Raw genomic sequence first — 12934 nt, 5'->3', positions numbered from 1 at the left:
GGCCTTAACTAACGCGCGCCAGCGTGATGCCGCCTAACATTTAAGTCGTGAACTCCGTTCTGCTCGCCGTCTTGTGACCTGGGCTGACTCCACTGTGCCTTTGGGAGCTCGGAGCCATTGTGAGGGTGACCTTCCTGGCGGTCCACGGGCCCTGGGGGAAAATCCCTCCCCAGGTTAGAAAGAAGCGGGGCTGTCTGCCCTTCTGATGTGAAATGAAGTAGGGGCACCGTTTCTAATCTCAGGCGACGGTGACGCTTTCCCCCTTTGCATACAGCCTGGGAACAACACGGGTGGGTAGGTCGCACGTGTATCCACGGTTTACAGATGACGGGATGGAGGCATGACCTCCCGGCTCCTGGGTGATTTTGGTCAATGTTACCCTGGGCCCTTGAGGCAGAACCCGTGTCCCTATAGCTCGGACTCTTCGGCGTCAGGCCACCGCAGACGCGGAATCATGAATTAGATGTGGAACAGAAGTACTGGTCGTTCACAAGTCTAGAGCGAGTGCCGCGCTGTTGGGGGGGGGGGCATCCTTGCCTCTGATACTCTGCATTCTGGGGAGGGCTGGTCGTACACCAAAGGGTACAGAGCACCAGGGGGCACTAGGAGCTGTGAGGACACCAGGGCAGGCCCTCTCTCTGGGTCCTGAGACCTGAAGGGGACAGAGGTGAAGCCCCCTCGGCAACTGCAGCGACCCTGCAAGTTGAATTGAGGCAGGGGTTGCGGCCTGGGCGCTACTGACGCCTCTCGGTTGTGGGGACCGGTGTGTGCTTGGTGGGGGGCTTCGCAGCACCTCTGTCCTCAACCCCTGGATGTGAGTGGCACACTCCCCCAAACACGTCTCCAGACATTGCACCGTGTGTGCTGAGAGACAGAACTCCCGGGCTGGGGACCCCTGGGCTGCAGGAGGGCAGGGACATGGGCGTAGGGGCCCCTGAGGGGCCACAGGCCAGGTCTAGGGCCTCACAGGCTGCGGGGCAGATTCTGGCCGAGGAGTGACACGATCTGTCACAGCGTTTAGGGAGGTGGCCCTGGCTGCCGGGAGCGGGGGTTGGTCCTGAGGGGGTGCAGCCAGGAGGCTGTTGCACTAGTTCCTGGGGGGCCGGGCGGCCTGGGCCGGGCGGGCAGAGGAGGAGATGAGTGTGTTCTGGGTGTGTGTGGAAGGAAGGTGCGTAGATCTGGCTGTTGGGTGGGGGCAAGAGAACCGTCAAAGGTGACTCTGTGTATGGGCGTGAGCAGGGTGGCAGTAGGTGATGCCATTCCCGAGATGGGGAAGGCGCCAGGAGGAGCGTCTGGAGCGACCCAGAGCCTGGGTCCGGGCGTCAGCTTGAGATTCCACGTAGTCACCCCCAAGTGGTGGCAGTGGGGGTAAGGCTCAGCATGGGGCAAATGTCGTCTGTCCGTGCGGCGGGTCCGTGCGGGCTGCATAGAGGCCGCCTTCTCACTGGGGCTTCTCCTCTGCCTTGAAAGTGTCCTCATGCTGTAAAGCTGCTCTGAGTGATTCAGCGGCAGCCCTCTCCGCGTTGGACAGCAAACACTCACACAGGGAAGGGGCTAGAGATGAAAACAGTAGGGAAAAACCCCACGAGCAAAGCCTTCTGGACTCGGGTCTCGTTCAGTCTGAGCATCAACCCCTGAGCTCAGCTGCCCTGCTAGAGACACTTGGGATCTTACGGAGTCTGTGGGCTGCAGGGGCGATTGTCTGAATCATGAAAAGCAGGGCCGAGGCTGGGGGCTGGGAAAGGTGGCAGCTCCGCGGGGGGAGAGCAGACAGGCCCGTCGCAGCGGGAAGAGAGGCGCGGAACCCCACATCTCATGGGGTGGGCCACGACACAGCAGGTGCCGGGCATTGATTCAGAAGGGCTGTGGCATGCCTCCCAATCCCCCTGGGGGCCCACGGGGCTGTCCTGTCGCCTTCTCCCCAGGGTCCCACTCCCTGCGCTACCTCTTCATGGGCGCCTCGGTGCCAGACCTCGGGCTGCCCCTGTTCGAGGCCTTGGGCTACGTGGACGACCAGCTGTTCGTGTCCTACAGTCACGAGAGTCGCCGGGCAGAGCCCCGCGCCCCGTGGCTCGAGGGTGGGGCCCCCAGCCAGCTGTGGCTGCAGCTGAGTCAGGGCCTGAAAGGCTGGGATCACATGTTCATCGTGGACTTCTGGACCATCATGGACAATCACAACCACAGCAAGGGTATGTGGGTGGGGCCCCACGGTTTGGGGGTGGGCGGAGCATTTCTCTCCCTCCGAGATGCGCCTGGGGGCCAGAGCAGGGAGTGTGAGGTCCTGGGGGACCGGGGTGTGTGTGAGGTCGTTTGGTCCCCGGCCACAGTGACAGAGGGACTCACTCCTGTGGTTTCAGTGACGAAGCTCGGGGTGTCGTCGGAGTCGCACACGCTGCAGGTGATCCTGGGCTGTGAGGTTCGAGAGGACAACAGCACCAGGGGCTTCTGGAAGTATGGGTACGACGGGGAGAGCTACCTTGAATTCCGCCCAGAGACGCTGGACTGGAGGGCGGCAGAGCCCAGGGCCCGGGCCACCAAGCTCGAGTGGGAAGTGAACGCGATTCGGGCCAAACAGAACAGGGCCTACCTGGAGAGGGACTGCCCGGCGCAGCTGCGGAGTCTGCTGGCGCTGGGGACCGGGGCTCTGGCCCGGCGAGGTACGCGGGAGCACCCCCTCCACCCCGCGCGCTCCTCGGGGCGAGATCCGGGCTCGGGCCGCAGAGGCGGCCGGGGCGTGGGGCTGTCTGGGAAGGGCCCGAGGTCTGAGGCCTCCACCTTAGAGCCGAGACGTCTTACAGCCGAGGGTCATGGCCTTCGGTTTCTCCACCACGCACGTGGCCAGAGAAGTGATGTCTGTGACCTTGTGATGTAACCTCGGGCCAGAGAAGTGATGTCTGTGACCTTGTGATGTAACCTCTGTGACCTTGTGATGTAACCTCGAGTCTGTGACCTTGTGATGTAACCTCTATTTATACCATGGAGGAATTCAGAGATGTCAATTGTCACATGAATGCCAGGTCAGGAGAGTACCCACGGGGCCCACCAATCAGAGTAACAGGATCCTTTGGAGGCTAAAGGTCACTGTCACAGATACAGTCACAGAGTAGAGACAGTCCTGACACCTGACTGTCTTCCGGGGCCCCTTCTTTACAAGATTCCTTATTGGGTTGGAAGAGGTGAAATTGCCAGGAGTGCGTATGCCATCACTGGTGAGCCACGCACGGGGTGACTGTCTGTGGTTCAGTGTCGTACACAGAAGACACAAGCCTCAGGGACAGGCGGGCGGGCCGGGCCCTGGTCCTCCACGGCTGAGCCCTGCAGCTCACCCCGGGACCCAGAATGGCATCTCTCCGGCAGCTCGCTGTGTCTGAATAGGGTATCGCTGCCTCTAACCCGCAGCGGAGGGGAAGTGAAAGTTCCAGCCTTCCTGGAGAGGGTAGAAAGATCCCCTCTCCAGGTGCTTCCTCCTTCCTGTCCAGTTCCTCCCTCGGTGAGGGTGACTCATCATGTGGCCTCGGCAGCGACCACTCTACGGTGTCAGGCTCTGAACTTCTACCCCCAGAACGTCACCATGAAGTGGCTGAAGGACAGGCAGCCACTGGACGCCAAGGACGTTGAGCCTCAGGACGTGCTCCCCAATGGGGACGGGACGTACCAGGGCCGGCTGGCCGTGGCCGTGCCCCCCGGGGAGGAGGCCAGATTCGCCTGCCTGGTGGAGCACCCCGGGCTAGAGCAGCCCCTCACGGCCACGTGGGGTACGGACAGGAGTGGGGGCCGCAGGGAGGGGGGTGGGCGGCGGCGGCACCCACAGCTCGAGCTCGCCTTTGCCGTTCCAGAGCCCTCGACGTCCAGCACCCTGGTCATCGGAGCCGTCAGTGCGATCGCTGTTTGTGTCATCCTCTTTGTCATCGGAATTCTGTTCAGAATCTTAAGGAAAAGGCAGGCTTCGAGTGAGTGGGAAGAAGGAGGAAGTCTCTCAGTGCCCCGGACTCCAGGACAGACCTCAGGACTCACTGATTCTGCAGGAAGCGGGTTTCGGGGGGCGGGGGAAAGCGGAACACCGGTGCCTCCTTGAGATCAGGAACTCCTGGTCCCCCTCAGAATCAAGGGTCCGAAGCCAGCAAACTTCTCTTGAGCACCTGCTGGTCTGCCAGGCGCTCTCTGAGGTGGCGCAGGGGGGAGGCGTGGAGGTCACCCTGCGGTTACCCTCAGACCCCGACTCCAGTAAGGAGCGGAGTCTGGAGCACCAGTGAGCACGGTTAAGGAAGAGTCTAAGGGTCCTGAGACAGACAGAAGGGGACTCTCCAGGAGTCACAGAAGGAGTGACCGCCCTCTCCCGGGGATCAACAAAGGGCCTTGACGAGTCGGTTTCTTTAGGAGAGGGTGAGGTGAGGACAGGGCACGCTTCCACCGACGGAGCGACCGTGCACGTGCCCGGGGGGTGAGCGGTCACTGCGCCCCACCCTGCCAGCCACCAAACCCGCGTCCCTAGCTCCTGAGCGAGCCTCTGTGGGGGAAGGGGCGCAGAGAGAAGGCAGCGGCAGAGCCCTGGGGGCCTTGAGAACGGTCCACGGGAGCCCTGGGAAGTCAGTGCGGGGACCTTGGGGGCTACGGTGTCACCGCTGGAGGAGTGTCAGGGGGTGAGGGAGGCAAGGAGCCGGGCTAGAAAGCTGGTCAGCAGCTCCAGGCGAGAGATGATGGTGCGTGAACCCCGGGGGCTCCTTCGGTCCCACTGAGGTGACTGGATGAGGGCCAGTGACTAACAGCACACCCCTCAGCCCCCTCTCGTCTCTGCAGGAGGAGTCCCAGGGGACTACGTGTTGGCCGAGTGTGAGTGACAGGCTGCCTGCAGACCTCCTGTGGGGAGGAGATGCACAGACTCAAAGACGGGGCACCCTGGGGCGTTCTTGCCTTCCAGGACCGAGGACCTAACAAGCCGGACCCCACCGAGGAACTCTCTGCTCGGGGCCTTGCCGGTTCATTCTCGACAAGCTTCTCCCATTTCGGGTTTCGAGTTCCTGCGCCGCTCCCAGCACTGGATCTCAGGGCTCTCCAGCGACCTCTCGGGTCTGTCTGCCTTACCTTCTGCCTCCCTTCGAGCTCCATATACCTATGTCCTCTCCTCTCCTACCTCTGGAATAGGGCTCCTAAAATTTTGGGGGCCTCAGAATTCCTTTCCACATCTGAGATAAAGCTATGAACTTTTCCTTTGGGACATAAGAGTCTCATACCCTTACTGGAATTTTGTGCTCACATCCTGGCATTTTCTAGACCCATCCAAGTTTCCTTTTGATCCCCCACCCTCTCTGTTCTCCAGTCATTCCCCTGCCACCAAGCCCTGCTGTCTGTTCCATCAGAGGCTGAAGTGGGCCACTGTACAGTGGTGAAGGCCGTGCACTGCACAAGCCAGGGAAGGACATTTCCCGAAGAGCTGTCATGCGTGGATGTTTGTGTGTATTATGATAGTTTCCCAGAAAGCGGGTGACAAGTGTCTTGAGAAGGGGCATCTTTTTCTAGTTATGGGAAGGTGTCACGTAGGTTTCTGCAGATGAATGATTACGTTAGTGCATTTACTGTGCCTCTCGGGTCTGCCAGACTTGAAGGAACACAGTAATTGCCCACTTGGTCTCTGCTACGATAATGAAGATGATAATAAGAACGATGATGATACGGTAGCTGGCACATAAAAAGAAACACCTGCTGCCAGACTGAGTTCTGAGCACCTCCTGACACGCATTATCTCCTCATTCTTACAATAATTGCTTGATGTAAGTACTATTATCCTCATTGTTTCTAGATGAAGAACATGAAGTAGAGCGTATCCTCCGGGCTGCTAGGGAGAGAGACGGGTTTCGGACGCCGTCAGACGCGGATCCCTCTCGCACCCCTGCCTTCAGACGGTGTAGAGGCCACACAGTGGATGGAGAAGGCGGGTGGGGAGACAGCTCTTCCGGGTCTGGGTGTCTTCATTCGCAGGGAGCTCCCCGACATGCAGGGGAAACCCAGAAAATGGCTCAGTCTCGGTTCCTCTCAGAGTCTCTGCAGAAAGAGCTCCCCCCGCCCTGCGCCTCCAGAGTCAGAACCCTGGTGGCATTTCCCTCCAAGAACCAGAACAACCTCTGTCATATTAAAGGTGGTAGAATGGGGGACGCAGGTGGTGGGGGGCGCTCAGTCGGTTAAGAATCTGACTCTTGGTTCCGGCTGAGGTCATGATCTCACATGTGTGAGTTCGAGACCCACATCGGACCCTGTGCTGACAGCGCCGAGCCTGCTTGGGATTCTTTCTCTTCCTCTCTCCCTGCCCCCACCCTTGCGTGCACTCTCTCTCAAAATAAATAAACATTAAAAAAAAATTAAGATGGTAAAACGGAAGCCAGCACACAGCCCGAAGGTAGCCTGGCATCTTCCTGGGGTCCCGGGAATCTCATTCTCCGCCCCAACTGTGCGCATTAAAAAAAGAAACCTATCTGGGGCCTGGGTGGCTCTGTCCAGTAAGCGTCCACCTTCGGCTCAGGTCATGATCTCACGGTTCGGGAGTTCGAGCCCCGCATCAGGTTCTGTGCTGACAGCTCGGAGCCTGGAGCCTGCTTCCGATTCTATCTCCCTCGCTCTCTGCCCTTCCCCTGCTTATGTTCTGTGTGTGTCTCTCCACCCCTCCCCAAAATAAATAAAACATTAAAAATTTTTTTAAAAAAAGCAAGAAAGAAATTGCTCTGAGGCTGCTCAGGATTTCCTGGATTCTGGGAAAGTAATTTATGTGACTATTAAAAACCATACGAGCACCGATGACAACGGGATGGCGTGTGACCTCGGTGCTGCTCTGCGCATGCGGCTGCAGAACTGGAGACCTGGGCTTTCAGTCTGGGCACGCGGGTGCCGCCAAGACCAAAGACACCTTAACTGTTTAGTGGGTATTGAATTTGGGCCAAGAGATCTCAATTTTTTTTAACTCTTCTTTTTTCCTTTCTCGTTACGGAAGTTAAGTGGATCAAAAATACACTAATTTGTGCTTCCTGTAGAGAGGTTGAAACTGTCATTCCATGAGCCAGTGATAACCCTGTTAACGATGTGTGAACTTCCGCTCAGTGTTGCTCTATCAAAGTACACAAAACTAACAAACGCATGCGAATAAACAGACGATGAACCGTGTGGTGTGCTGCCTGAGTTTTCTTACATGGTTCTCCATCTTATGGATTAATCAGCTTGATCATTTGTGATACTGTCTCCAGCTTTTTTTGCCTTTGCTTTTATGGACTGTCTTCAGTAAACTACAGTCGCTGAATGAAATGCCCCGCCCCCCAAACATTATCATCTAAGCTGTAACACGTTGGTCATTTTCTCTCCAAATCATACTGCAAGCACACTGACGAATTCTTTCTTCGGGCATCATTCTGGGCTCAGAACAGACGGTCCCAAAGCTTCCCTTGCTCGGCAGCTTTTCAGGATATGTTAGGATTAACGAGGCAATGGCGTGGTTTATATCGGTTTTATTTCACGCTGGGATTTCACGGGTCGGCCTAGTCTTCACAGTGGCACGTTTGCTAACCGTTGGCGACGGTGGCCTGTTGCTTTTCTTTTCATAATGTAAATTACAAGCCTCTGATTCCTTTCAGTGTGTCGTGGCTTCATTTTTCTGCCCTTGCTCATCAATTCGTAGGGCCAATTACATTGGAAAAATCAAAGACTTAACATTTTAAGTTCTGAATCTTCTTTCGCATCTGGCAAAAGGACACACAACGCGCAGTCGTGTGGAGAAGGGTGCCACCTGGTGACTGTGATCACAAGTGTCACGGTGGTCACGTGACGCATGAGCGCTGGGGCGGGGATTTTCCTGCCGGGATCCGTGGGGCAGATGGAGAGAGGTGGGCGCTGGACCCCGTTTGCGGAGAACGGCCCCTGAAAATGGGAGCAAATAAGAAAGTCGTCGCCCGCTGTTTGATCCCAGGGCACCGTTGAGCTCCCGGAACTGAGAACAGAAGGATGTCTGCGGTGACCTCTCAAGGCAAAGTGCAGCAGTTGGTTAAGACGTGCTCGGCGGTCAGGGGCAAAAATTCTCGCTGTGTGTTAATAAAAGTCTTAGGGTGCTGGGTATGCCTGACACGCACACACGCGCACACGTTTAAAAACCTCACATTCTGGGGCGCCTGGGTGGCTCATTATCCGACTTCGGCTCAGGTCATGATCTCGCAGTTCGTGGGTTCGAGCCCCGCATCAGGTTCTGTGCTGACAGCTCAGAGCCTGGGGCCTGCTTCAGATTCTGTCTCCCTGTCTCTCTGCCCCTCCCCTGCTCACGCGCGCTCTCTCTCTCTCTCTCTCAACAATAAACAAGCATTAAATTTTTTTTTAATAATAAAAAATGAAAACATCTCTAAAATGCTGGAAAAATCTTATTAGCTACCATTTTTAAGCTATATATTTTTATATATTTTTTCTAGTCACACTCTAATAAGGACCAGAACTCGAGAATGCATGACTTTAAACATTTAAGATTTTCACATCTATGTACAGATATTTTGAGGTTTTGATTTCTTTCTGTAGATATCGGGTCATCATTTTTTCATTTGTCTCTTGGAACCAATGCCAACATGCAGAATGTTAACTCAATATTAATTATTTTGTGTCAGTTTTGTTACAAAGCCTCCCTGACTTGACATCCTGTAGCGTGTATTCCGGGGCGTGGATGCACTCTGGTGCATGATTTTCTCCTGCTTGCATGTGTGTGAAAGACATGCACGGTGTGTTTTACACAGAACTATTTTTGTTCAACTAATAATCATTACACACTTACTAGTTCTTGTTCTGAATACTAATGTTTCTGAAGAATCCGGTGACGTAGGAACTGTAGTTATTTCATTACCTTACTTTGCTGTATGAAATGCCAGGCACAGAGAGGTTAAGTAACCTGCTAAAGGTTTACACAGCTAGAAAACTATTGGGCTGGATTTTTACCGCAGCTAATGTGGCTCAAAGTCAAGCTCATTACTGCTACACAGTACCTGTTTCTCAATCAAAAAAACATTACTGTGGCATCTCTCCCGTCTTTTTGAGATGCTCCTGATGGTGCCGACGCCCTGCAGTGAGGACGGAATCTGTTTTCATGTTTCCGGTTTTGCCACATCCCCATAATTTTTTCATAAATATTTGGAAATATTTCTTCGGGTGTATGATTTTAACTTCAGGAATTTTTTCTGATAATAAACACATTTCTAATTAATGAATTCACATTTGTTTATTCTCTGTATCATTAAGGGAGAAATTTGGGGATGAGTAGCCTTAAAAGACTGCTAAATAAGGGCACCTGGGTGGCTTAGTCGGTTAAGTGACTGACTGCAGCTCAGGTCATGATCTCATGGTTTGTGGGTTCGAGCCCCGTGCTGGGCTCCGTACTAACAGCTAGCTCAGAGCCTGGAGCCTGTCTTCAGATCCCGTGACTTTTCTCTCTGACCCTCCCCTGCTCACGTCTCTCTCTCTCAAAAATAAATTAAGAAACATTTAAACAAAAAAAAGACCTCTGAACCATTTTATTCACCAGATTTGGGTAGAAAGTATTGTTGGTGTTTTTTGTTGTTGTTGTTTTGTATTTTGAAAGTAGGGCTATTTTTTAAATGTAAAAACCTAGCTTTTGATCCAAAGATGCTACCAAAGAATTTTGGAGTCTCCCATGCACTCCTCCTGGGGGGGCAAGGTGGGGGCGGGTGGGTAAGTGCCAATATTGGTGTAAACCCCAGTCTCCGCAGCTAATTCTACTCCATGGGTTGATTAAATGCCCTGAATTTCATTCCTTAAACAGTGACCACAATGCCCTTTCCATAAAGCAGTCAATAACCAACTTCGTTATTACCAAAAGAGCTCCAAAATGTGTGCAAGAGAGAGTATCTGTCTTAAATATGAATGTAACAGTTAATGGTCTTTTCTCTGTGTGTGTTTGGGATCACAGTTTCCCCATTAAAATAAACGCAAAATACCTTCTTGGTGCTTTGGGTGTGTGACTAGGAGAATCCTCAAGGGGATTTAGAAAATCGAATTCAATTGCAGACACTGACAAAAAACTTTGAAACAGACAAGTGGATCGGAAAGGATAATGTTAGAAGTTCTCTGTCCAAAGAACTTTTTTTAGTAGGTCAAAATAAATTAAGAATGTTTATAGGAGCAAGCCCACCCAAGGGCAGCAGGCCAAGGAAGTGCAAGGGACAAAAATGTTCAGAAAATTGTTTGGACTGAAAAGAAAAAGAAAGAACACGTTTCTAGAAGAGGAAGGAGAGAAAGTAAGGAAACTAGGGAGAGACAGTAGAAGTTACAGACCACGGATAAGCCCATGGGAAAGACATTTAGGGAAAGTGAATTAGACAATGGATATTCATACCAGAGAGAGGGTCAGGTTGCTAGAAAGGAGAAATTCACTTAAGCCTTAGAATACAGTAAGATCCACCAGCCAGCGGCGGCCGGAAGAGCAGACTGCTCCAGACCGGAAGTGATGTCCCCGAATGCCTGGGGACAGCCAATGTTTTAACGCCCTGGAAAACTAGGTTGGGTGAGGCTGAACTCACACATTTCCTCAACTGTAATAGAGGTCAGAAGTACTCCTACCCCAGGATTTCTTCTCACAATTACACACTTAAAAGTGATGGTGCACACTAGTTGTTCCCAACCCTGGCAAGGATGAGAATTGTTTGTTGACTATATATCTTACTACATTATACGTGTAATGCATTATATATATGGTATGTGCATTATAATATATATTATACACACCACTTCTCAACTCTGATACTCTGAGTCCGCTGCAGAGAGTGGTTGTGGGCATTTCAAATGTTTATAAGACCTTCGATTAACCTCATAGTTTTATTCATTCAAATGTGTGATGTGACCTGTTAGACACGACTTGTTGGCACGGCTTAGCTCCCATGTTGACTGAACGGAGTGCTACGGAACGAGGGTCTCTCTGAGGATGAGAGGGAGGTGAAAAGAAAGCCAGCCGAACAGGTCACAGCGCGATCCACTCCCTCCCAGGCCATCGGGCCAAGATCCGCACTCTTCCGAGCATGGAAGCGTCCTTTCTTACTATACATCTATACGTGCATACATTTTAGATCTTTCTGTCCTGACATTCATGACTGCTGAGTCAATGTCACTGTGAAAAATTTATACAAGAAGAAATTAAGAGAAGGGACTAGAAAAAAGGAATAAGATGTCAAAATAAAAATGAAGTTTTATTAATGATGGAGAGGGCAAAATAAAATTGGGAGAAAGCGACCTAGACTTCTGGTTTAAATCTGGGCACTGTGGTGCCTGGATGGCTCCGTCAGCTGAGCACCATGCTGGTGATCTTAACTCAGGTCGTGATCTCCAGGTGGTGAGTTCAAGCCCCGCCTTGGGCTCCATGCTGGGTTTGAAACCAACTTAAACAAACAAAAATATATCAACGCAGATGGAACTGCTGGGTTGTTAATCAAGGGTGGCTCACACCATATATTTTTTCCATGAAATTGCCATATTATATACACTCTACTTGTAATGATTTCCATGTGTTAAAGAGCATATTGAGATTTCAGTTTTACTTATAATCTCATCCTTGCACTTTTTCTCTATAGTGTTTGACATTTCTTCCTAGCTAAGTGACCCCTTATAAAGTATGTGTTTGTTGTGGGGAGGGGGTAGTAAAAGCCAAGAACCTCAAAACGCTCAATTTGGGGACAGAAGAATGTAACTAGTTAATTACATCACAAATGACACAAATCATATGCCATTTGGAGCTTCCCTACCCTCTTCCGGGTCTCTTCTCTTCTCCTAAACGAGTATGAGGCTCTAATATGTGGTCTCTCTCAGGCCGTAGTCTCATTTTAAGTCTCCTCAATAGGCACCTTTTTGTTAATCAGGATGGACAGAGGCTGTGCCCTCCCCACCTTTTAACTGGAATAACTCAGATGGTGGACGTTTTCAAAAGCTGCAGCAGGAGGCAAAGCAGAAATTTTGGAGTTGAAAGGCTCTCTCTTCCAACCACATTCAGATCCAATTCTGCTCTATTCCGCTTTTTTCTTTTTTTGTAATTGGATTAGCCTTGTTTAAAACGTCAGTAATCTCATCGAAGGCCCCCCAGGGGAGGGCCTTGTAGGCTTTGTAATGACCTTAATCAAGGATTAGCTCCGCCCAGCGATTAGTCCCAGCCACACAAAATGTTTGTTCTCCTCTCTAAACCTGGAGATGGTTGAAAAGAGATCAGCTGAGGAGGAAAGGGGAGCTAGTCAAGAACGTCCGGAGAGCCGCCAGGCCCAGCAGGCCCAGAAGGTATTCTTCAAGCCTGACTGCACATTCCCGGTCACAGATTTTGTCGAAACAGGAGTCATCCCATAAATGTTTGAAAGAGAACACGCTTTAATTTGCAATTTCCCTTGTTGTTGTTTTCAAACACAGGGCCAGAGCTTAAGCTGTCCAACACAAAGAAGGGCAACGAAAAAAGTCCGTTTAATAAGAATATTAAAAGTACTGGAAGGGAAAGTCCTTTGACCTATTTATCCACCGTCCCTCAAATATCACTTCTACGTTCCCCAGAGGAACATTACATAACTTGTTAGTTATTAAGTGAAAAGACAAAAATACGGACTGGTTCCCTCTACTCACCGGCTTTAACAACACATTCCTTTTGCAAACGCGCGCGGAAAACATAACGCAGAACAAAGGAGAAAACGCAGCTTTTCAGTTTTTCAGGCGGCCTCCGGAAGGGCGAGATTTCACGAGCCAATCAAAACGGTGAGATGTTAATGAGCTCTCTTTGCCCCACCCCCTTGCTGAGCTAATTTGAGGAAACCATCAGTGCCTGTTGTTCTCAATCAGGTCCGCCCAAATCCTATTTAAGGAACTGCGTGAAGGCCCAATACTCACTTTGGTGGCAACCATGTCTGGTCGCGGCAAGGGCGGGAAAGGTCTGGGCAAAGGA

The 12934-nt window shown here is 51.9% G+C and overlaps 2 protein-coding genes across 3 annotated transcripts in view; both read left to right on the top strand.

Annotated features, from left to right (window-relative positions):
• The first annotated feature begins 93 nt into the window (after positions 1-93).
• Positions 94-5206, top strand: HFE (homeostatic iron regulator). Of its 2 annotated transcripts, XM_029944649.1 has the most exons (6): positions 94-290; positions 1926-2189; positions 2358-2657; positions 3480-3755; positions 3837-3950; positions 4798-5206. In XM_029944649.1, the coding sequence occupies exons 2-6, from the start codon at positions 1952-1954 to the stop codon at positions 4836-4838; spliced, it is 969 nt and encodes a 322-aa protein (XP_029800509.1). In that variant the 5' UTR covers positions 94-290; positions 1926-1951; the 3' UTR covers positions 4839-5206. The 2 variants fall into 2 exon arrangements, with proteins under 2 accessions (XP_029800509.1, XP_029800508.1); XM_029944648.1 differs by having other exon boundaries at positions 94-2189.
• A 6995-nt stretch (positions 5207-12201) lies between these two features.
• The window catches only part of LOC115296510 (histone H4-like), a 1280-nt gene continuing 547 nt past the window's right edge, over positions 12202-12934 (top strand). The window contains exon 1 of the mRNA XM_029944966.1: positions 12202-12285. Coding sequence (XP_029800826.1) covers positions 12202-12285 — 84 coding nt within the window. The remainder of the gene's footprint in view (positions 12286-12934) is intronic.

Source organism: Suricata suricatta, chromosome 7 (assembly GCF_006229205.1).
Source record: "Suricata suricatta isolate VVHF042 chromosome 7, meerkat_22Aug2017_6uvM2_HiC, whole genome shotgun sequence".
Lineage (NCBI taxonomy): Eukaryota > Metazoa > Chordata > Mammalia > Carnivora > Herpestidae > Suricata > Suricata suricatta.
This window is presented reverse-complemented; position numbering and strand designations above follow the sequence as displayed.